Source organism: Neofelis nebulosa, chromosome 4 (assembly GCF_028018385.1).
Source record: "Neofelis nebulosa isolate mNeoNeb1 chromosome 4, mNeoNeb1.pri, whole genome shotgun sequence".
Taxonomy (NCBI): domain Eukaryota; kingdom Metazoa; phylum Chordata; class Mammalia; order Carnivora; family Felidae; genus Neofelis; species Neofelis nebulosa.
Genome location: NC_080785.1, coordinates 42,939,015 through 42,964,868, shown reverse-complemented (window position 1 = coordinate 42,964,868; position 25,854 = coordinate 42,939,015). Strand labels below are relative to the sequence as shown.

The 25,854-nt window shown below is 39.4% G+C and overlaps 1 protein-coding gene across 4 annotated transcripts in view; it reads right to left on the bottom strand.

Moving 5' to 3' along the window:
- Positions 1 to 10,001: 10,001 nt before the first annotated feature.
- Positions 10,002 to 25,854, bottom strand: part of MATCAP2 (microtubule associated tyrosine carboxypeptidase 2) — a 76,665-nt gene continuing 60,812 nt past the window's right edge. For all 4 annotated transcript variants that reach the window (XM_058724589.1, XM_058724590.1, XM_058724591.1 and 1 more), the window contains 2 exons: positions 15,787 to 15,884; positions 10,002 to 12,537 (listed from right to left, as the gene is read on the bottom strand). In XM_058724589.1, coding sequence (XP_058580572.1) covers positions 12,376 to 12,537; positions 15,787 to 15,884 — 260 coding nt within the window. In that variant the 3' untranslated portion in view covers positions 10,002 to 12,375. The remainder of the gene's footprint in view (positions 12,538 to 15,786; positions 15,885 to 25,854) is intronic.

Here is a 25,854-nt window from a genome sequence, read left to right as displayed (position 1 = left end):
AGAATGAGCAAGAGAGTGCAAGCAGGGGAGAGGGGCAGAGGGAGAAAGAGAATCTTAATCAGGCTCCATGCTCAACACAGAGCCTGACATGGGGCTCAATCTCATGACCTTGAGATCATAACCTGAGCTGAAGTCAAGAGTTGGACGCTTAACCAACTGAACCACCTAGGTGCCCCACCTATTCATTCTTGAGTGGGATGTTCTTTAACCTTCATGTTGTCTTTGCAATTTTTTTCTTGTGGTTGACTTCAAGTTTCATAGCTTTGTGATCTAAAAATATGTATAGTACGATCTTGATATTTTTGTACTTATTGAGGGCTAATTTGTGACCCAATATGTGTTCTATGCTGGAGAATGTTCAATGTGCACTCACAAAAAAAGTATATTCTGCTACTTTAGGATGGAATGTTCTGAATACATCTGTTAAGTGCATTTGGTCCAATGTGTCATTCAAAGCCATTGTTTCCTTGTTGATTTTCTGCTTAGATGATCTGTCCATTGTTGTAAGTGGGGTGTTGAAGTCCCCTACTATTATGGTGTTATTATCAATGAGTTTCTTTATGTTTAATTGATTTATATATTTGTATTGTTTCACAATAGGGGCATAAATACTTACAATTGTTAGATCTTCTTGATGGATAGACCACTCAGTTATGATACAATGCCTTTCTTCATCTATTGTTAGTTTTTGTTTTAAAATCTAGTTTGTCTGGGAGTGCCTGGGTGGCTCAGTCGGTTAAGCGTCTGACTTCGGCTCAGGTCATGATCTCACAGTCCATGAATTCGAGCCCCACGTTGGGCCCTGTGCTGACAGCTCAGAGCCTGGAGCCTGCTTTGGATTCTGTGTCTGCCTCTCTCTCTGCCCCTCCCCTGTTCATGCTCTGTCTCTCCCTGTCTCAAAACTAAATAAACATTAAAGTAAAATAAAATAAAATAAAATCTAGTTTGTCTGATAGAAATAAGGTTACTCCACCTTTGTTGTCACATCCATTAACATGATAGATGGCTCTCCATCCCCCCCAGTTTCAATGTGCAGGTGTCCTTAGGTCTAAAATGAGTCTCTTGCATGCAGCATATAGATGGGTCTCACTTTTTAATCCATTCTGATACCTTTTGATTGAAGTATTTAGTCCATTTACATTCAGAGTGATTATTGAAGGATATGAATTTAATGCCATTGTGTTACCTGTAAATTTGGAGTTTCTGAAGATGTTCTCTGTTTCTTTCTGGTGTTTGTTGCCTTTGATCTATTTTCCCCACTCAGAGATTCCCCTTCTTGCAGAGGTGGTTTAGTGGTCATGGACTCCTTTAGTTTTTGTCTGGGAAACTCTTTACCTATGCTTCTATTGTGAATGACTGTCTTGCTGGATAAAGTATTCTTGGCTGCATATTTTTCTCATCCAGCACATTGAATATATACTGCCATTCCCTTCTGGCCTGCCAACTTTCTATGGACAGATCTGCAAATCTGATTGGTCTTCCCTTGTATGTTAAGGACTTTTTTTCCATTGCTGCTTTCAGAATTCTTTCCTGTCGGTGTATTTTGTGAATTTGACTATGATAGATCTATGTGATGGCCTTCTTTTGAAGAATTTTATGGGAGTTCTCTGTGCTTCATGGATTTTGATGTCTGAGTCCTTCCCCAGATTAGGGAAGTTTTCAGCAATAATTTGCTCAGATAAAGCTTCTTCCCCCTTTCGTCTCCATCTTCTGGGACTCCTATGATGCAAATGTTATTACATTTTAAGAAATCGCGGCATTCCCTAAGTCTGCCTTCATGATCCAATACCTTTATTTCCCTCTTCTCTTCAGTTTAATTTTATCTTTATCTCCAGCTTAATTCCATAATTTTATCATCTAGGTCACTGATTTGTTCCTCTGCTTTGTCCATCCTCTCTATTATGGCATACATTCAGGTTTGCATCTTGATTATAGCATTGTAAATTTTGGCCTGACAAGATTTTAGTTCTTTATCTCTCTAGTAGGGAATTCTCTAGTGTCTTCTGTACTTTTTTTCAAGCTCAGCTAGTAACCTTATAATTGTTGTTTTAAATTCTAGTTCAGACATCTTACTTATATCTGTATTGATGAAATCTCTGGCCATAATATTTACTTTCTGTTCTTTCTTTTGCGGTTATTTCCTCCAACTTGTCATTTTGTCCAGAAAACAAAACATTAAAAAAAACCCCTAGATCCTAGGTGTGTTTTGGTATGCTTGCTAAAAGAAGCTATATCCAAAGAATACAGTTAAAATAGTTACTATTTATAAATAAAAATATTTTTAAAATACAAATTAAAAAATTAAAAATTAAAGGGGCACCTGGGTGGCTCAGTTGGTTGAACATCTGACTTCTGCTCGGGTCATGATCTCACAGCTCGTGAGTTTGAGCCCCGCGTCAGGCTCTGTGCTGACAGCTCGGAGCTTGCAGCCTGCTTCAGATTCTGTGCCTCCTTCTCTCTCTCTGCCCCAACCCACTCGCATTCTGTCTCTGTCTCTCTCAAAAATAAATAAGCAAAAAAAAAAAAAAAAGAAACATTAAAAAATAAAAAGTAAGCTAGATTCTATTTCCCCTAAAGCTGAAGCTTTGCAGCATTCTATGATCAGACTTGGTGTGTGCACATGGTCTGTGCTGGTCTTCTGGGCGAGGGGCCTGTTAAACTGATTCTCAGATGGACTTCCCTAGTGAATATGCACCTGCAGGTCGCCGGCGGTGCTGGCTTGGTGCAGTGGCTTCAGTCTCCACTTGATGGCACTGTTTAGCTCACTGAAGTTGTTCGCTGGTGGTGGGCAAGGGGTGAAAATAACTTTGATCCACTCTCTCATCTCCAGAACGGGGAGCTTGTGCCCACCACTCCTCAGTAAGCCCTCACAGACAAGTCAATAATCACCACTCCTGTGTCCCAAGGTTCCATCATATCCCTGCCTTTATCCTGTGTATGAGCTCAGGCAGCACCACCCTTCTGTGTTGTATCTCAGGTGTGGCTGTATTTCAAATCTCTAAACTTCTGAGACCCCCATGGTGTGGCCCTACTCTGATTTTCTGTGGAAGGGTCTTGCTGCACTGTGTCTGGTGCCAGCTTGTCCCAGAAGATGGGTGCATGATCATGCAGTGGTTCAGAATTTATGGTAAATCACAACACAAAGCCAGTGCCAAGGTTTGCTGCCCTCAGCCAGCATCTTTGTTCCTATGCTGGCAAATGGGGACCCTGGAGAGGCTGTATTCCCTCTACCAAATACACTCCATGAAGGGGAATTGTTTTTCCCTGTGTGCCCAGGCTATCCTTAGACCATGCTGCCCACTACTGGGTCTCTGCCCTCCTTTCCAAGTGGAGCACTGCCGGATGTGTCCCTGGTGATGGCACTGACCTCCAAAGCTTTAGGTTCTGTGCTCTGCTGTTTATTAAAAACAACAAAAACCAAAACCAAAACCAAAACAAAACAAAACAAAAAATACTCACAAAACTCTCGTTTTTTTGCAGTCAGTGGTTTTGGGGAAGTTTTTCCTGTGAAACCCTCTGTACATGTTTTCAGTTTTTTCACTTTCTCTTTCCTCTTTCAGTGGTCAGGGATCCTTCCCCTATGCAAAGCCCATGGCTCTTTTCTCCCCAAAATCAACTCTCCAACAGTTCCTACCTTCCACAGTGTGGTCATTTTTTTCTGCTTGGAGATGCACAGCTTTGTTCTCTCCATCCTCAATTTCTTGGGTGTTCAGAATGATATTTATCTAGCTGTGTTCAAGGGAGGATGCAAGCTTAGGGTTGCCCTACTCCTCCACCATCTTAACTAACCATGTGTTTTCATGTAATCTTTGATATCATCTTTGATTACTTGGTTGACCTATTCAATATTTAATACCATGTTACTTAACCTCCATGTATTTTTGCTCTTTCAAGATTTTTTCTTGTAGTCAATTTCTAGTTTCATAGTGTTGTGGTCAGAAAATATGCATGGTATAACTTCCAAATTTTTTAAAAAATTTGTTGAGATTTATTTTGTGGCTTAATATATGATCTATTCTGGAGAATGTTCCTTGTGCACTTGAATATGTGTTCTGCTCTTTTACAATGGAATGTTCTGAATATGTCTGTTAAATCCATCTGGTCCAGTGTGTCATTCAAAGCCACTGTTTCTTATACATTGATGTATAAATAGAGTGTTAAAAGTCCCCTACTATTATTGTATTACTATCAATTACTTCTTTTATAGGTTATTAACTGTTTTATGTATTTGGGTGCTCTCACGTTGGATACATAAATATTTACAATTGTTTGTATCCTCTTGTTGGATTGTCTTCTTTATTTATAGTGTCCCTCTTTGTCTCTTGTATTTGTTTTAAAGTCTATTTTATCCGATATAAGTATTGTTACCCCAGCTTTATTTTATCATCTATGTGCATGATAAATGTTTCTCCATCCCCTCACTTTCAATCTTCAAGTGTCTTTAGGTCTGAAATTAGTGTCTTGTAGACAGCATATAGACGGGTTTTTTTTTTTTTTTTTTTTTTTTATCCGCTAGGTCACCCTGATTTGAGCATTTACTCCATTTCCATTCTAATTAATTGTTGATACATATATATTTATTGCTGTTTTGTTACTTGTTCTGTGGTTGTTTCTATAGATTTTCTCTGATCCTTTCTTGCTCTCTTTCATGGTTTGTTGTCTTTCTTTAGTGGTATGCTTGGATTCCTTTCTCTTTATTCTTTGTATATCTATTACTAGTTTTTTGATTTGTGGTTACCACTAGGTTTATATATAATATATTATGCATATAACAGTCTACATGAAGTTGATGGCCACTTAAGTTTAAACTCATTCTTTACTCCTATCCCCATGACCCCATGTTTTAGGTATATGGTGTCATATTTTTACATCCTTTTATTTTAGGGATCCCTTGACTAATTTTTACAGAAATACCTATTTTTACTTTGTGTTTTTTTACTTTTCATATTCTCTAACTTACGGTCTTCCTTTCCACTCAAAAATTCCCCTTTAGTATTTCTTGTAGGGCTGGTTTAGTGGTCATGAACTCCTTTAGTTTTTGTTTGAGAAACTCTTTATCTTTGCTTCTATTTTGAATGATAGCCTTCCTGGATACAGTATTCTTGCATGCAGATTTTTTCCCATTTCTGCACTTTGAATATGTCATACCACTCCCCTCTGGCCTGTAAAGTTTCTGCTGAAATACCAGCTTATAGCCTTATGGGGTTTCTCTTGTAAGTAACTGTCTTTTCTCTTGCTGCTTTAGATTTTTTTCCCTTTATTGCCACTTTTTGCCATTTTAATTACCCTGGGTTGAATTTTGGTAAAATTTCTTGGCTTCTATATCTGGATCTATTTCCTTCCCCAGATATGGGAGATTTTTAGCTATTATTTCTTTCAAATAAAGTGTCTGCCCCCTTATCTCTCTCTTCTTTGGAGATCCCCATAATGTAGATATTCTTATGTTTGTGGAGTCACTGAGTTCCCTATGACTATTATCAATTTGCATAATTTTATTTCCTCTCCTTTGCTCAACTTGGTTACTTTCCATTACTCTGTCTTCCAGGTTGTTAATTTGTTCCTCTGTTTCATCTAGCCTATTTATTCTATCAAGTTTTTTTTTTTTAATTTCATTTATTGTGTTCTTGATCTCTGGTTTTTATCGCTGTGTTAAGGGTCTCACTGATGTCCTCCACTCTTTTCTCTAGTCCACTGAGTGTCTTTATGATCATTAAGTTCTCTATCAGGCATATTACTTGTATCTATTTTGATCTCTTGCTGTGGTTTGGTTCTGTTCTTCCATTTGGGAGATGTTTCTCAGTCTCCTCATTTTGTCTGATTTCCTATGTTAGTAAGTCAGCTACTTCTCTTGCTCTAATGATAACAGCCTTCAGAAGAAGAGGTCCTACAGTGCCCTTCAGTGCAATGTCCCATTCCCCAGGGCCTGGTGCTTCAGGGAGTGTCTCCTATGTATGTTGCCTGTTCTCTGCTGTTGAGCCTTGGCTTCTTTTTCCTTCCATCCAGTTGACTGCAGAGGCTCTCTTTGCCTACTGTGGGCAGTGTTCGGTGGGGCATGTTTTAACATTTAACATTTTAATGCAGTGATCTACTTGTGAAATGACACCTGGACTCACCACTGCAAGAACTGAGGTCCCACAAAATGTACAGTTCTGGAGATAGAGTGTTGGCACAGTTTGCATGGGTCTTCTGGGGGACCCACAGTTCAGGAACCAAGATGAGCTCGACCGGGAAGGGCAGATCTGCTGAAGCACGAGTGATGGGGCTTCGTGCCTTACTAAGAAAATTAGTAAGGAGTGTTGGTACTGCACTGGTTCCTGAAGATGCCCATTGTTTATGCTGCGGAGTGGAAGAGAGAAATGGCACCTGCCAGCTCCTTTGTCCCTGACTCCTGGAGGAATGTCCCGTGACCCATCTGTATGGCCACGCTCTGCGATCAGCAAATCACTCTCCCTTCTGTCTGACCCCAGCATTTTTCAAACTACTGGATCTGTGCTGTATCTGCACGTGCTGTTTCTTGAGCTCTTTAAGGGCAGGGACTCAACCTCCTGATGCCCTCAGGGTTGTACCAGAGCTGAGGCCACAGAATGTTTAAATTCCAGGCTTTAAGTCACTGTTTTTAAGAACTCGTGAAATGCACTCCTTCTTACTTTCAAACGGAAATATTATGAAGATTCATTCTCCCCAGTTGTGGGATCCCCAGCGTAAAAGTCTGGTTTTTCACCCCTCATGCCACCAGCTCCCTCTCCATAGTGGTTGGCCATGGTCTGTTTTGCTCCCAGACTGTGTTGTTGCCTTTCCTACCTTCTTCAGGGTGGCCTCTTCCCAGCCTTTAGTTGTGGAGTTTGTTCTGCCAGTCTTTGGATCATTTTCTAGGTTATTCACACTGTTATTAATGTTATCTAGTTGTATTTGTGGGATAAGGTGAGCTTAGGGTCCTCCTATTTGTCTATCTTCACAGCTGACTCTTGGCAGCTTTTTTCTTTCAGCACTTTGAATACATCATCCCACTCTTCCCTGGCCTGTGAGGATTCTGCTGAGCAATCTGACAAGATGGGATTCCAAGTTACAAACTTCTTTACTCCTGCTGCTTTTAATACTCTGGCTTTTGGTAGTTTTATTATAGTGTGTCTTGGAGTAGGTCTCTGGATTTGGAAACCCATAAACTTTATGAACATGGATATCCAAATTTCTTTCCAGGTTTGGGAAGTTTTTAGCCATTATTTTTAAAAATAAGCTTTTAGCTCCCTTCTCTCTCTCTTCTCCTCCTGCAACTCCAATAATTTATAAATTGTTTCTTTTGATGGTATCCCATAGATCACATAGGCTTTCATCACACTTTTTCATTCTTTTTTCTTTGTTCCCCCTGACTGGATAATTTCAGAGTTCCCATCTTCTAACTCATAGATTTTTTTTCCTGCTTGAGCCTTTGGTGTTGATGCTATTGTATTTTTCATTTCATTCATTGTATTTTTCTACTCCAGAGTATGCTTCATCCTTTTTAGGATTTCTCTTTGTTAAAGTGCTCATTTTGTTCATGTATTTTCCTGATTTTGTTGAATTGTCTGTGTATTCTTGTACCTCATTGAGCTTCCTTAAATATTTTGAATTATCAGTTAAATCAGATCTCCATGTCTTTGGGTTCAGTTACTAGAGGATTATCATAATCTTTCAGTGGTGTCCTATTTCCTTGATTTCTCATGTTCCTTAAATTTTGCATTGTCTTTGTATTTGAAGAATACACCTCCACCAATCTTGACTGTTTTGGGGAACTTTGGTCACTTCTGGTAGAGAATCTGGGACTGTCAGACTGTATGGATATGACTGCCCCATGCTTCTTGCTGCCTCCTGTGGTAGAAATCTTGTAAATTTATTTTTGAGAGAGAGAGAGTGTGCAAGCAGGGGAAGGGTAAGGAGAGGGGGAGACACAGAATCTGAAGCAGGCTCCAGGCTCTGAGCTGTGATCACAGAGTCTGATGTGGGGCTTGAACCCACAAACTGTGAGATCATGACCTGAGGCAAAGTAGGACACCTAACCAAGTGAGTTGCTCAGGCACCCCTCTTGTGGTAGCATTAAGTTTGTATGCCTTCTCTTGATTTTGCAATGGACAAGCCTTGGTGTGGACAGTCTTTTTGCTTTCCCAAGGGTAGGGCTAAAGCTCTACCTCTCTGGCCCACGAATTTGGGCAGACTTTTTGTACCTGGTCACTAGCTGTCTGCCAAAGCATGCTCTCAGTGCTGTTGGGAGTGCAGAGAGCCAGACACAGGGTGTGTGTGTGTGTGTGAGAGAGAGAGAGAGAGATGCCATCGAGCACTGGGGGTTTCCCATGGGCTAGTCAGGGAGATCCACCGGTAAGGCATCCCCAGAAGCTCATGAGCCAGCTTAATGGAGACTGATGCAGTTGGTAGACTGTATATCCCTTTAATGGCCTCCAAAAGTCATTATCTGCTACCCTTCCAGCTTCTTCCCATGCCCTAGTCACACAGACTTGATTCAGTACTCTGAATGGGATGAGAGTGAAATGGGCCTCTTTGGTAGCATTCTGCAAAGGTGGGGAAGCTGGACACTTATGTACTCTCATTTCCCCCCACAGGAGAAATCACAAGCTGAGATCTCACTTGGCCTGGAGTTGTTCCACTTTGGGGGAGAAGTGATGAGGCTAAACTATTCCTCTTCAATGCATCTAAACATATTTTTTGCTCCAATGGTGTGCTGAAACTTTTCTGCTGGTAACTTTGACTTACACAAAGCCTCTCTGGTCCATGGGTTACTGCCTGAGATTGTTTCCTAGGGGTTTGCAGACTGCAGCTGAGAGGGGTTGAAACTTGTTCACAGGCCACTGCTGGGTCCAAGCCAGGACCTTGGTCTGTTTGTTACCCGATGCATGGGTGGGCAAGATTCCTCCTCGGTTGCTTGTGTGTGTTGCTGGATCCTAAAGCTCCCACAAAGGCATTTTTGCCTATGGATGGATGCCAAATTATTGGGAGGTTGGAGAAGGGGCACAAATGAGGGACGTGTTATTCAGCCACGTTGCTGACATCGTTTTCTGAAGTTGGTTGTCTTTATCCAGTAAAGGATAACTGGATGGCTGGAAAGAAGTGGAATATTCAGTTGTCTCTTCTCAGTGTCAAATTTCTGTTCTCTCTTTGTTTTGTCCTCTTCCTCTAAGTGCAGTTTCTTTCAGTTATGAAAGCTAGAAGTTCAAGATTAAGGTATTGGCAGGTTTGGTTTCTCCTGAGGGCCATAAGAGAAGGGTCTGTTCAGGTATCTCTCTTTGGCTTGCAGATGGCCACCTTCTTGCTCTCTGTGCTCTCAAAATTCTATGTATTCTTAAAGCTCTTCCATAGCTAACAAACATCAGTATTTCACATCCTAGCACTAATTTTAAGAAATTAATTCCTTTAGGTACTGGAATCAGTGAAGAAAAATGGATGTCAAAGCCAGCTGACAATGTTTTCACAAGTAAAGATGTCAATTCAAAGACAACCACTAAGCATAAGGGTAAAGCATTGGCTCCTTTGGGCACTTGCTGGAGGTCTCAAGGGATCTCCTCCAGGCCCTTGATGACCCAAGCAGCTGTACTTGTGGTCTACTCCTTCTCCTGGGCTAAAGGTGCTCAGATTCCAAACACAAGCCTTGCAGAGTGGTAATGAAATATTGTGGACCCTAACCACTTTGCAAGTGGTCTTTAGGTGCCTCAAACACAGAAGCAGGCCCATTGATTACAGTTTATGTTCTTTTGGTAGCACTTTTTGGGCATGAGACTGGCCATGCTGTAACGTGGTTCTGTGCTACTATTCCTCACTGGACTGTGAACAGCTCCATGAGGGTATGAGCTGAATTAATTAGGGGAAAGGTGGAATGTGGTAAATGTAGTACTTTATAAAAAAGGACATTAGAAGATAAACAATGGTCTCTTCAATAATTACCATACAATATAAAACCCAGAAATACCACAAAAATATAATTAAGGTTTGCATGCGCATATACTCACATATTTCATTTGAGAACTTCAGTGCTATTTATTTCTATTATAGCTAAACATAAGATGCCCAAATATATACAAAACAAACAATACAAATCTTAAACATCTTTACAAAGGTGAAAATGTAAAGAAATGGAGACTATGGATTTAGGTATATAAACAATTCACTCTGAATCCCATCTGATGTGAAAACCTAACTGTATTTGAGACAATTATGTTAGAATTACAGTGGACAAAACTGATGAAATTCTAATCCTCAATAGTCTACAGCAAGTAACTATTAAAATTAATGCAACCTTCAACTATTCTCCTAAGTACTGCTGCTATAAATTTTCTATTTATTAAAACTTCAATTTTAGGGAACAAAACTGACCTTAGTGCTATTTCAGGAAAGAGAATAAACACTAATTAAATCTTCAATCCCAACTTTTAAAGTTTAGAGCTCTTTAGGTATTCTAATCTGCAACAATTTTTGGTTCATTGCTAACTTTTAAAATAGCTTAAGACAATCAATGTGATTTAAGGTCATTTTTTTGTCTGGATAGCACTGGTTTTTTGTCTTTATACTGAAGCAGTAAGGCAAGAAAGTGTTTCCTTTTCCAACTCAGATACAGAATATCCATTTTAAAATTCAGGGACTAGAATCACTATAAATAATCCTTTGACCAACAGGATATTAAGGCTGTTGTGATTTTCCTTTATATTTAAACTGTAACATGATTAGCAGTTATTGCCTACAAATGTTGAATTTATAAGCATTTGGGCTTAAATCACAGGACGTAAATATTGCCATTTGTCTATACTTCAATTCCAGTTAATGCACAGTTTTCACAATCACCTTTGATAAGTTTGAAGACAAAGTTAGAAAATGCTACACCAAAGCTGAAACTGGAGGACTATGCTACAAGGAAATATGCTCGAGGGGTCAAGAGTGGTTTTCCAGTATCTGGTCAGTGTTGGCACAGTATATGCCCCAGCTCTGCACAGAAATGTGCAGGCCACACTCCAGCAATCATGGCACTGTGTGGGTACGTTTAATGCTCCAAAGGGCCTGGCCTGCTACTTACCAAAAGTGACATGTGTGGCTCTGTGAGAACCACCAGATGCCAGTTAGAATACATCCTGTCTGCTGCAACATTCTTCTTGGAGGCAAGCCCTTCTAGATACGTGAATGAGAAAATCACATAACCTAGCCTGCATAAAATTTCCTAAAATAATTTCCTAGCAGGAATGTGGACCAGGCTTTGCAGTATACATCTACCAGTGTTAGCACCATATTTAAGCCTGAAATGAGGTAAAGATAAACTCTCAGATAGCTTTCGGTAAAAATTACAGTAGCAATTTTGAATGGGGTATTTACAGCAGTGTTCTTCCTGATCATTAAAATAAGCTGTTTGAAGAACTATTTGATTCCAAGTATATATACCCAAGTATGTATGGAAATCAATAAATTATACAAAGCTAGGGGTATATGCTTTTAGCAGAGGAAATGTAGCAGAACAGAACTCTCATTTTTCAAAGTCAAACTGTCATTATTGGCTTGATGAAATAAAATATACTCAGACAATATCACAAGACCAGTTTACCAAATGGCAATGTCCAGGAATTCCATTTTTCAGGGCATGGTCAAGTTGACAGTAGATGCTACCTAGTCAACATCCAGCTCCTACAGAAACTACATTAGTGTATTTGTGTCTTGCTGGTCGCTCCATTTAACAAAAAGGTGAGTAGCTTCTCTCTCTTCCCTAGCTATTTTAGTCTATGTAGACAAACCACTTGTACTTACCATCTATATACAGGAATGGGGAGGGAAAGACCCTAAAACTTCGTTAAAATCTGGAAGGGATAAAGTTTGTTTCAGCAAATAAAGTTTAGGGAATAACTAGACAAAATGAGGTAATTCTCTAATTTAGTTCCTATAAATTGATAAGGTGAAACAATGTGTAAAATAAAGAAAAAAAAGCAGCTAGCTTTTGGGAGCATAACAAAACTAATTTTTCAAAGAATTGCCATTATTTATCAAGTAAAATATAATCTTGTAGTTAAAACAAGACTGGAATTCAGTCTTTAGCCAGGGCTGGTCTTGGTGCTCAGGCAGATGCTTATTACTCAGTTTTGACCAAGATTCTTCAAAAACACTCACCAGTAGTATTTTCATCAGACTCTGTTGAGATCCAGATGAAAATAGGAGGAACTTCCCCTGCAGCCTATAGAAACATGTTAGGGAAACAGTGTAAGGTTTGTACTTAACCTTTTAAAAATTCAGCTGAATACTGCAGATCATTCTTCAGAAAACTTATGTAAACATTCATCTTTTATAAATATGCTGGTGCTAACTGCACCTAACTGGTAATATAGAGGTATAGCTTCACTATGTCTGCAAGAATGCTGATTAATATATAAGATCTTTCAGTTCCCTGTCAGTCAATTCATTCACTTCCATGATCTTCTCTAAATGTTCCATGTATCGGCCATGGTCCTGCAGGAAATGAGGGACCCTCATGTTTTCAATAACTGCCAATCCTTTTAAGCGATCCACATCTTCATAAGAGACCTGAAAAAAGGAAGATAGTTTTCATACGCAAGTAACTTCTTCCCTAAGTCTTAAGTGAAACTTTACATGGACTGGTTTTCAAATTAATACCTGCAAAATAACAAAAATCAGTGAGTTCCTTTATTAAATAAGAATGTGTTTTAAAAAATCACTAGTACTGATTTAACACTCAATCTTGGACTTATACTCAGTTTGTCTAGAAATTATACAACTAAATGTAATACATGTGTATGAGAAACTCTAAATCTAAACAAATGTCCAAAATTTAAATAAAAGAACCCAGGAAATAGCTAGAATATAAATGCCATATTATGGAATTAGGAATAGCAGCACAATTATATACTGAATTCCTATTTTCTATTTAATTTCAGAAATAAAATTGTGTTTTATGTAGAATTATTTTACTTTTATTTTGAATTTTTGTAAGCAAATATTTTATAAAATTTCACGTTATTCACTTACTTACATAAAACGTTTCACCCATAAATACCAAAGATTGGCTTAAGTTCTAGAAACTGTCATTACAACTTTAAATTCCAAAACATGGCTGGCTTTAAAAACTACTGTCTTCTGATCAACACTCTTCCTGATTCAGTGGAAAGATTATAAAGAAATCATGTTCATATTGTATTTTATTACATTTTAAAATTTAAGTTATTGAAATTATTTGAGTATTTATACCACTAAGTGTAATGAAAATGGGTTTGTTGTTGATATTGGTGTGGTTTAGTAATTTATTTTTCCTTTCTTGACTGAGGAGACACAGCCATAAATATGTTGCTAAAGTCAATGTGCAAAGAATTACTGTGTCTGTTTGCTTTTAGTTTTTGGTGTTTAATCCACTTTGAGTTTATTTTTGTCTATGGTGTAAGAAAGCAGTCCAGTTTTCTCAGCACCATTTACTGAGGGAAGTTGTCTTTTCTCCACTGTATATTCTTGCCTCTATCATAGATTAATTGATAAAGGCATGAGTTTATTTCTGGGCTATCCTGTTCCATTAATTTACGTATCTGTTTTTGTATTAACACCATACTGTTTTGATCACTACAGCTTTGTAGTGTTCCTTGAAATCTCGGATTCTTACACATTCAGTGTGGTTCTTTATTCAGATGGCTTTGCTATTCGAGGTTGTTTGTGGTTCTGTACAAATTTTAGGATTATTCTAGTTCTGTGAAAAATGCTACTGGTATTTTGATAGGGATTGTGCTGAATCTGTAGATTGCTTTGGCTATTAGGGAAATTTTAACAGTATTAATTGTTCTGATCCAAGGGCACAGTATATCCTTCTACTTGTTTGTGGCATCTTCATTTCTAGATATTTTATCCTTTTGGTACGATTATAAATGGGACTAAATTCCTCTTCTGCTTTGTTATTAATATGTAGAAATGCAACAGATTCCTGTGTATTAAATTTGTATCCTTAGAAAAATAGGGGCGCCTGGGTGGCTCAGTCGGTTAAGGGGCCGACTTCGGCTCAGGTCATGATCTCGCGGTCCGTGAGTTCTAGCCCCGCGTCAGGCTCTGTGCTGACAGCTCAGAGCCTGGAGCCTGCAGATTCTGTGTCTCCCTCTCTCTGACCCTCCCCTGTTCATGCTCTGTCTCTCCCTGTCTCAAAAATAAATAAACGTTAATTTAAAAAAAAAAGAAAAAGAAAAATATCTCAGCTGAGATTTGGGTAGAAAAAGTCTAAAATGAGCCCAGAGCATTTTACTTAGCCAGCAAACATGATGACATGTTTTTAAAAACAAAGGAGTAGCCAGTGGAAGGGCTGAATAAAAGAGTAAGTCTGGGGTTCCTGGGTGGCTCAGTTGGTTAAGTGTCTCACTCTTTTGATTTTGGCTCAGGTCATGATTTCTCGGTTTGCAAGATTGAGCCCCACCTTGGGATCTGCACTGACAGTGCAGAGCCAGTTTGCGATTCTGTGTCTTCCTCTCTTCTGCCCTTCCCTCACTCATGCTCTCTCAAAGTTTTTTTTTTTTGTTTTTTTTTTTAAAGAGTAAGTCCATAACAATACTACAAAAAAGAATGAAATGCAAAAGAATCAAAATATCTCTATTTTGCTACCACTAGTGTAATTAACTGATTGGGCAAAGAACAATGGATATTAAAACCATTCCTTGAAAGATTTAAGGAACAGTACATTCACAGGTATTACCCCACAGATTACTTATTTAATACAAAAAAGATACCTTTATTTTCTGATCTTTCCAGATCTTTCCATTGTAATTTACCCAGTGATCAAACGAAGTATCACTGATAATGGAACAAAATCACATGTGTGCTTTCTAGCGTGATGCACTATAAACTATACAAGTCACGCATGTAGTGTATTCTTGGTAAAAAACGTTTAGCCTGAATCTAACCATAAGAAAACAATTCATTAATCCAGATTGTAGGAACTCCCAAGAAAATGGTCCTGGACTCTCAAAAATGTCAGGAAAAACAAAAACACTTGGTAGAGGGCAGCACAAGAGGAACTGTTACAGATTAAGAGACTAAATATCGGGGCGCCTGGGTGGCGCAGTCGGTTGGGCGTCCGACTTCAGCCAGGTCACGATCTCGCGGTCCGTGAGTTCGAGCCCCGCGTCAGGCTCTGGGCTGATGGCTCAGAGCCTGGAGCCTGTTTCCGATTCTGTGTCTCCCTCTCTCTCTGCCCCTCCCCCATTCATGCTATGTCTCTCTCTGTCCCAAAAATAAATAAAAAACGTTGAAAAAAAAAAATTAAAAAAAAAAAAAAAAAAAAAAAAGAGACTAAATATTATAAACAAATGCAGGATCCAATCCTGATTGTAGCTCTTTTTTTGTGAGCCAGGATCCAAAGGACATTTTTGGGATAATCTGAGAAATATTAAGTAGACTGTGTTTTAGATATTGTATTGAATCAGTGATACATTTCTTAAAAAAAAAAAATCACATGGTCGTGTCACAATATTTGGGAGATAAAGGGGAAAGTGTTATATTTGCAGCTCACTTTAAAATGCTTTAGAAGATGTACATTAAAGATACATTGCCAAATTTATTTTTCCCTTCATTTACCTCTTATTGTCCACGAAGAAATTCTGAAACTTGGTTTTGTAACAACCATACTTCTTCCCTCCAGTTATCACAAGAAGGAAACTTACTCCAACACAAAGTATAAAAACAATTTGAACCTGAATCTTATTGAATCATCAAATTGAGCTGAAGGAAATAATGACCCCGGGTGTTGGTTTCACACCAACCAATGGTTTTGCCATTGGTTTCACTCACCTTCCCCAGGGCAGTCAGTAGATGAAAGTCAATGGTCTCTCTGTACCGGAGGATCTGCAGGATGCCATCCAAGTAGACCTGGTCTTTACTGAAGCACCCTGGAGGAACCACAATAGCATTTATTTTCTGACGTTTAGTAAAATTACTAAGTAATCAGATACTAACCCATTCCCTTTACTGTAGGAATCAGCCCTGAGTGAAAATATACACGGCAAATTAACTGTCTTCATAACATAAAATAGAGCGTCTTGGGAAGCACCAGGATAATGTGCCGAGTGGCAGCTTCCCTTTAAGAATTTTTTCTCTCCAGATCCCCTCTCCCATAATTAAAGCAGCATTTTTTCCAGTTATAAAGAAACACAGGTAGTTAAAAATACAGGACTCATAAATATGTCACCCACACTCCCACTATTTGGTCATAACCCTAACTCCCATGTACACAGAGGCACTTGAGGCAAGGGGAAGGATGGCTACAAAGCAGTGAATCTCAAAGGCAATGTGGAGACATGGGATCTCAGAAACCCCTGGTTTTTAAAAATGCTACTCCTTACACCATTAAAAAGTTACAGGTAATGTTGATACTATTCCTCCATATGAAAATAAGAATTAGAACTGGATTTTAACATGGACACTTAAAAGCAGAATAAAATATGAAGACATGGAAAGTGGGAACAGCCCACGGGAACGGAGACTAGTTAAGAGTGTTCCACTCACAAAGAAAATTTTTCTCCCGTGACATAACTTATATAAATTTTCTAAAATTTTGCTCTATTAAATGGACTAAAATTCTATCCTCCATTAAGTCCTACATTAAGAAAGTATTACTTTTTTTAGGTATGCTAAAAGCATAGGAATTATGGACAAAAAGTGGGACACTTTGTAAACTAGGCTCCTATCTCATAAGCTGGTCCTACTTTTCAGTAGGAACAAAACTCTTATTAGAGATACATAATGCAAGAGCCCTGACTGGATCTAGATTTTTAAAAATGGCTATAAGGAACACTTTCCTTATAGCTATTTTTCCTCCACAGTATGGGAGAAAATATTTGTAAATCCTATATCTGACAAGAGATTTGTAATTAGAACATACAAAGAACTCTTACAACTCAATAATAAAAGTAACCCAATAAAAAAATGGACTAAGGGTCTAAATAGACAATTATCCACAGGAAATATGCAAAGGACCATGAAAAGATGCTCAACATCATTAATCATCAGGGAAATGCAAATCAAAACCCCAGTGTGGTAGGACTTCCAAGGAAGATGGCAGAGTAGGAGGATCCTAAGCTCACCTTGTCCCAAGATGAAGATAGTTATTGACACCCACATTAGTGTAAATAACTCAAAAAAACAACCTGAAGACTGGAAGAACACACTCTCCACAGCTAAATGTAGAGGAGAGGCCACATTGAAGAGGGTAGAAAGGGCAGAGATAGGAGATTGTCTTCAGGAGAGAGGAACACCATAAGCATGCAGGAAGGAGAGAGGATCAATGTAAAACATAGTGAAGGGAGAGGAGCAGATCCCACACCTGGCACCCTACACCTAGGGGACCTGCACTACAAAGATAAATACCTTAACATTTGGCTTTGAAAGCCAGAGGGGCTTAACTTCATGGGTTCTTACAGTCAGTGGGGCTTAATACCTGGAACTTTAAAAATCACAAAGCTCTGGCATGGGAGACCTGGAGAGCAATAGGAAACTGAGTCCCTAACCTTAAAGAGAAAGCATACCAAACAACCCCACTGAGGTGCGGCATAGAAGCAGCACTGGGGTGTATGGGAAGGAGACTTATTTACTAATCTCAGCATGCGTGCTGGAGGGACAAGAATCTTTAGAAGACTTCTCCAAGAACAAAAGAGCTGATGGGTGCCATCCCTCTCCCAACCACAACCTAGATACATGGACACATGCAGGAACCAGAACAAACACTCTCCACCTGGCTTGCTAACAGTGCACCCTGCCCCCTCCAGCCCATCCTCAGCAGTTCTCCAAAACAGCTACAGGTCCCCTCAGAGAGCAGACCCTCGCCCAGCTTGCAAAACTGTATTCTCCTGCAGATCCACCCCTCCATCCTGACCTCCACAGGAGTTTTCCCAGATGGCTGCAGGTCCCCTCCAACAGCAGACCACTGTGGATCTTGCAGGCACCCCACCCCAACCACACAGCACTACAAAACCTCTTCTTCATAAGGCCACTACTCTCAAGAGCAGGAAAGGTAGCTGACTTTACTAACACAAAGAAACACATCCAGGAGAGTTAGAAAAAATGAGGAGACAGAGGAATATCTCCCAAATGAAAGAATAGGACAATATCCCTGCAAAAGAGCTAAATGAAACGGTTTATGCAATATGCCTGACAGAGAATTTAAAGTAATGGCCTCATGGGCTTGAGAAAAGAGTGGAAGATTTCAGTTAAGACCCTCAACAAAAAGACGGAAAACAAAGAGAACCAATCCCAGATCAAGAACTCAATAACTGATATTAAAAATACACTAGTAGGAATAGATAGTAGAGTAGAGGAAGCAGAAGAATGGATCAGCAACCTGGAGGACAGAGTAATGGAAATCAAGAAGCTGAACAGGAAAGAGAAAAACAATAAAAAATGAAAATAAATTAAGGAAACTCAGCCACACCATCATGCATAATAACATTCTAAGGACCTCAGAAGGAGGAGAGAGAGAAAAAAGAGGGAAGAAAATTTATCTGAAAAAATAATAGCTAAAAACTTCCCTAATCTGGGGAAGGTAAAAGAAATCCAGATCAGGAGGCACAAATGGCTCCCGATAAAATCGACTCAAGGAGATCCGCACCAATATATACATAGCAATTGAGATGCAGTTAAGATGGTGGAGTAGTATGGAGACCCTGAGCTTGTCACCTCCCTGAAACACAGCTAGATCAGCATCAAACTATTTTTGAATACCAAGGGAACTGATCTGAGGATTAACGCAACAATCTGCATAATTTGAGCCAGAGAACTTGGCAGGTACATGGTGTGGAAAGGTGAATTGGGGGACAGAAAAGTCACGGAGCCATGGAGGACAGGGAACCATTTTTGCGGAGAGAGGACAGGAGCGGGGGGTGGGGGGGGGAGAATACAGCAGATCGGGATCATGTAAGAAAAGCACTCCCCCCAAAAGCAACTAGAGAAAGAAAAAGAGTGAAAACACTCACAGGGAACTGGGCAAGAAATCTGTTCCCCAAAACTATTACAGAGTGAAAGCAGAGGGTTCCAATATCACCAGGATTCTATAAACTGTGGAGCGCGGTCTGAAGTTTCAGTGCACCTGTCAGTGCTCTGGTGAGGAAGTGGGACAAATCCCCAGGAGTAGTACTCTGAAAGGTCCCCGTGTGCCATACAGGGAGAAAAGATTCCCCTGCTAGGAATCCATTTGGTAGAGGTCTCCCAGTGGGCAAAAGTCCCACCAGACCTCAGAGAGCTGCCACTTTTACTGAAATTGGACCAAAGACACTAGAGTGCAGGAAAACCTGGTGCCAGCTGTGTTGTGATTTACCATAAACTCTGAGCCTCTGCTGCTTTGGGAGCAGGCAGACATTTTCTGGGACAAGCCAGCACCCAGCCATTGTTCAGCAAGATCTTCCCCCAGAGAATCAGTGCAGGTCTAAACCACAGGGGTCTCTGAAGGGTGGGGTTTTGAAACACAGCCCCATATGAAATAAAACTCTGGAGGGAGGCGCCACCTGGTAGACAGCTTGAACAGAAGGTAAAGGTGGGGAGTGGATGGAAGGCTAAGAAAAAGGAGGGGTGTTTGATCACATGTTTGTGAGAGCACAAAATTCCATGCCAGAGATTAGAGACCTGGGTGAAGCTATTTTCACCTCTAGCAGGTGTGCGTACATATAGAGACCAACCCCACTGAGCTAAGTGGAGCCACCAAGTGGAGAACAGAGCTGTTACACCACACCCTGCCTACCTGTGCCCTCCAAGCACATCCCCCAGAAGACCAGCACAAATCCCTTCCAACTGCTTAGTCTACAGACTATAGTATGCTGCAGTTTCAATTCTAGGGGAAACTGGATGTAACTTCATTTGGGTCTCAAGCTGTTTGTTGGTTTGGTTGTTTTCTTTGCTTCTGTTTTTGTTTATGTTGTTTTTCTTTTCTTTCTCTTTCTTGGATAAAGAGCAAAATTTTAAATTTAAACAAATTTTTTATTCAATTAATTTTTTTTAATTTTAAATGTTTTTTTCTCTTTTCTATCAAGCGTCTCTGAGCAAATAGACTGGAACACACCTGGGATCTAGCTTCCTTTATTTCATTTTTTTGTTTTGTTAAAATATATAGTAATTAAAATGGCAAGAAGCAGAGATTAAGAGAGAATTTTAAAGCAGCAAGGGAAAGGGGGTGCCTGGATAGCTCAGTCATGATCAAGCTCAGGTCATGATCTTGTGGTTTCTGAGTTTGAACCCCATGTCAGGCTCTGTGCTGACAGCTCAGAGCCTGGAGCGTGCTTCAGATTCTGTGTCTCCCTCCCTCTCTGTCTCTGCCCCACTTGCACTCTTTCTCCAAAACATAAACAGACATTAAATTTTTTTTTTAAAAGAGCAGCAAGGGAAAAGAAAACAGTTACACACAAGAGAAACCCAATTAAGACTATTAGCTGTTCAGCAGAAACTTTGCAGGCCAGAAGGGAGTGGCATGATATATTTGAAATGCTGAAAGAAAACATCATTCAGAACAGAAGGAGAGAGAGAATTTCTCAAACACAAGTTAAAGGAATTCATCACCACTAAACCAGCCTTACAAGAAATGCTAAAGGCGTTTCACTGAGTGGAAAGGAAAGACTATAAGCAGGAATAAGGAAAGTAGGAACCACAAAAGTAATAAAATAGAGCACATGTATAAAAATCAGTCAAGGGATTCACAAAAGGAAGTAAATTATGACACCATATACCTAAAACGTGGTGGGGAGAGGAGTATAGATTTAACGCTTTTAGTATGGTTTACTAATGAAGAACTTAATGAAGAGACTCCAGCAAAAATTCCTAGAACTGATAAATGAATTCAGTAAGGTTGCACAATACAAAATCATTATACTGAAATCCACTGCATTTCTATACACTGATATTGAGCATATAGAGAAATTAAGAAAACAATCCCATTTACAATTGCACCAAAAATAAAATACCTAGGAGTAAACTTAACCATGGAGATGAAAGACCTGTACTCTGAAAACTATAAAACACTGATGAAAAAAACTGAAGGTGACACAAATGGAAAGATACTCCATGCTGACAGATTTGTACAATATTGCTAAAATGACCATACTACGTAGCAATTTCCAAATTTAATGCAATCCCTATTAAAACACCAATAGCATTTTTCAAAGAACTAGAGCAATTAATCCTAAAATTTGTATGTAACCACAAAAGACCATAAATAGCCAAAGTAATCTGGGAAAAAAGAACAATATGGGAGGTTATCACAGTCCTGATTTCCAGATACATTACCAAGCTCTGGTAATCAAAGCGGTATGGTACTGATGCAAAAATAGATACATACGTCAATGGAAAAGAATAGAGAACACAGAAATAAACCAATGATTATATGGTCAATTAATCTTCAGCAAAGGAGGCAAAAATATTCAATGGGGAAAACTTTCTTCAACAAATGGTGTTGGGAAAATTGGACCACCTTCTTACACCATACACAAAAATAAACTGAAAATGATTTAAGGAACCTAAATGTGAGACCCGAAACTAAAAATCCTAGAAAAGAGCACAGGGAATAACTGGACACTGGCAATGTTTGTCTAGATCTGTCTCCTGAGGCAAGGGAGCACAAAACAAAGAAAAAAAGAAACCAAAAGAGCCACTCTTAAATATAGAGAATAAACTCATGGTTACCAGAGGGGAGGTGGGTGGGAGATGAGTGAAACAGGTGAAAGGAATTAAGAGTACATTTATCATGATAAGCACTGAATAAATACAGAATTGCTGAATCACAATATTGTAAACCTAAAACTAATATAACACTATACTAATGACACTGGAATTTTAAAAAATAAAACATTTAAAAAACAAAACAAAAAACCACAATGAGATACCCACTAGGATGATTATAATAATAATTTTAAAAGTGAAAACAGTAAGTGTTGGTAAGGATATGGAAAAATAAGAACCAAAGGATGGCAGAGCAGCATGGAGACCCTCCCTCAGCTTCTCTTGTCCCTGAAACGCAGCTAGATCAGCACCAAACCATTCTGCACACCTAGGACTGAGCAGAGAGAATTTGCATAACTTGAGCCCAGAAACTGGCAGGTACACAGTGTGGAGAGGAGAACTGGGGGAGTGAAAAGCCACAGCAGGTAGGGAGCTGTTTTGGCAGAGACAAAGGAGAAGAGTGCAGTCATTGGGAGAATGCAGGGAAAACATTTCCCTGGAGAGAAAGAGTGAAAACACTTGCAGGGGACTGAGCAAGAAATCTGTTTCCCAAAACCACTGACAGGAATAAAGGAGGAGTCTCAATACTACCGGCATTCTATAAACAGTGGAGCACAGAGTTTGACATTCCAGAGCTCAGTGCCTGGTGGCACTCTGGTGAGGAAGTAGGGTGAATCCCCAGGAGCAGGCAGAGTGGTCCAGGGGTCCATGTGCCACACGGGGAGAAGTGCTTCCCCTGCTTAGAGTGCATTTTGTAGAGGTCATAAAGCCTCTCCACAGGGAAAGGTCCCAGCGGACCCTGGAGAGCAGCCATGTTTGCTGGTATTGGGACAAAGACACTGGAGTGTGGTGAAACCTGGTGCTCGCTGTTTGTTGTGATTTGCCACAATCTCTGAACCTCTGCTGCTGCGTGATGGCATGAACATTTTCTGGGGCAAGCTGGCCGTTCGCCATTGCTCAGTGAGACTCTCCCCTGAAGAGTTGGAATGAAGCTGGATGAAGCCATTTCCATCTCTCCTGCACATGTGCATGCACACCACACTGATCCACCCCAGTAAGCTAAGCAGTGCTACCTAGTGGAGAACAGAGCCGTTACATCAAGCCCTGCCCAACAGCGCCTTCTAAACACATCCCCTAGACGACCAGCACAAGTCACCCCACCTGCTTAGTGTACCAACTATAGAGCGCTTCACAGTTTGAGTTCTATGGGAAACTGGATGTAACTTCAATTGGGTTTCATTCTGTTTGCTGGTTCATTTATCTGTTTAAATTTTGTTTCCTTTCTTTTCCATGGATACAGAAAAATTTATTTTTAATTTTTTAGATTTTTTTATTCTATTCGATTTTGTTATGTCAATTTTTAAAACATTTTTCTTTTCCCCCTTTTCTTCCCCTTTTTTCTCTATTCCATAAAGCTTCTTTCAACAAGCAGACCAAAACACACCTAGGATCTAGCTTCATTTATTTTTTTTAATTTTTAAAAATTTTTTAATTTAAATTTTTTATTTTATTAATTTTTTTCTTCCTCCAAAATGAAAAATGAAGGAATTCATCCCAAAAGAAAGAACAGGAAGAAATGACAGCCAGGGGCTTAAACAACACAGATATAAGCAGGATGAACTAGAATTTAGAACCATGATAATAAGAATATGTTGAAAAAAGCACAGAATACCTTTCTGTGGAGATAAAAGATGTAAAATCTAGTCAGGACAAATTAAAAATGCTTTAACCGAGGTGTAATCTCGAATGGATGCCATGATGGCAAGGACAGATGAAGCAGAGCAGCAAAATCAGTGATACAGAAAAAATTATGGAGAATGAAGCAGAAAAAAAGACGGAAACAAAGGCAAAAGAGCACAATACAAGACTTAGAAAACTCAGTGACTTATTATAGAGGAATAACAACTGAATCATACAAGTCCCAGAAGAGAACAGAGAGAAAGAGATGCAGAAGGGTTATGTGAGCAAATTATAGCTGAAAACTTATCTGGGGAAGGACACAGACATCAAAATCTAAGAAGCACAGAGAACTCCCATTAGATTCAACAAAAACTGACCATCACCAAGGCATATCATAGTCAAATTCACAAAATACACAGACAAGGAAAGAATTCTGAAAGAGCAAGGAAGAAAAAAGGCCTTAACCTATAAGGGAAGATAGATTAGGTTTGCTGCAGACCTATCCACAGAAACTTGGCAGGCCAGAAAGGAATGGCAGGATATATTCAACGTGCTGAATTGGAAAAATATGCAGCCAAGAATTCTTTATCCAGCAAGACTGTCACTCAAAATAGAACGAGAGATAAAGAGTTTTCCAGGCAAAAACTAAAAGAGTTCCTGACCACTAAACCAGTTCTGCAAGAAATTTTAAGTGGGACTCTTTGGGGGAAAAGATGAAAACAAAACAAAAAAAGACCAAAAGCAACAAAGACTTAGAAAGAGCCAGAGCACATCACCAGAAACTCCAACTCTACAGGTAACACAATTCATATCTTTCAGTACTCACTCTAAATGTCAATGGACTAAATGCTACAATCAAAAGACACAGGGTATCAGAATTGATAAGAAAACAAAGACTCATCTATATGCTGCTTATAAGAGTCCCATTTTTAGGCACCTGGGTGGCTCAGTCGGTTGGGCGGCCGACTTCGGCTCAGGTCATGATCTCGCGGTCCCTGAGTTCGAGCCCCGCGTCGGGCTCTGTGCTGACAGCTCGGAGCCTGGAGCCTGTTTCCGATTCTGTGTCTCCCTCTCTCTGACCCTCCCCCATTCATGCTCTGTCTCTATCTCAAAAATAAATAAACGTTAAAAAAAAAAAAAAGAGTCCCATTTTTAGACCTAAAAACACCTGCAATTGAAAGTAAGGAGATGGAGAACCATCTATCATGCCAATGGTCATCAAAGAAACTAGAGTAGTCATACTTATATCCCACAAACTAGATTTTAAAATAAAGATTTTAACAAGAGGTGAAGAATGGCAACATAACATAATTAAGGGGTTTATCCACCAAGAAGATTGTAAAATATTGTAAATGTTGTAAATATTTAGGCCCCCTACATGGGAAAAATCAAATATATAAATCAATTAAACACAAACATAAAGAAAATCATTGATAATAATACCATAATAGTAGGGGACTTCAACACCCCACTTACAACAATGGACAGATCATCTAAGCAGAAAATGAACAAGGAGACAATGGCTTTGAATGACACACTGGACCAAATGGACTTAACAGATACATTCAGAACATTTCATCGTAAAGCATACACATTCTTCTCGAGTACACATGGAACATTCTCTGGAACAGATCACATACTGCGACACAAATCAGCCCTCAACAAGTACAAAAAGATCAGGATCATACCTTGCATACTTTCAAACCACAACGCTATGAAACTTGAAATCAACCACAAGAAAAAACTTGGAAAGAAAATGAATACTTGGAGATTAACAAATATCCTACTAAAGAATGAATGGGTTAACCAAGAAAATTTTTTGAAGTTTCTTTTGAGTGCACAGGGGAGAGGGAGAGAGGGAGAGAGAGAGAGAGAGAGAGAGAGAGAGAGAGAGAGAGAGAGAGGATCTCTAGCAGGCTCCATGCTGCCAGCACAGAGCCGAACATGGGGCTTGAACTCATAAACTGTGAGACCATGACCTGAGCCGAAATCAAGAATCGAAAATTTAACCAATTGAGCCAACCAGGCACACCTAACCAAGAAATTAAAAAGGAAATTAAAAAGTACATGGAAGCCAATGAAAATGAAAACACAACAGCCCAAAACCTCTGGGATGCAGCAAAGGCAGTCATAAAAGGAACAAAGGTCTCAAATACACAATCTAACCTTACACCTAAAAGAGCTGGAAAAATAACAGAAAATAAAGCCCAAAACCAGCAGAAGAAGGGAAATAATAAAACATTAGAGCATAAATCAATGATATCAAAATTAAAAAAAAAAAAACAGCTGAACAGAGCAGTGAAAGGTTCTTTCAAAGAATTAACAAAATTGATAAACCCCTTAGCCAGAGTGATCAAAAGAAAAAGCAAAGGACCCAAATAAATGAAATCACAAATGAAAGAGAGAGCACAACCGAAACTGCAGAAATACAAACAATGATAAGAGAATAAATCAATTATATGCCAACAATTTGGGCAATCTGGA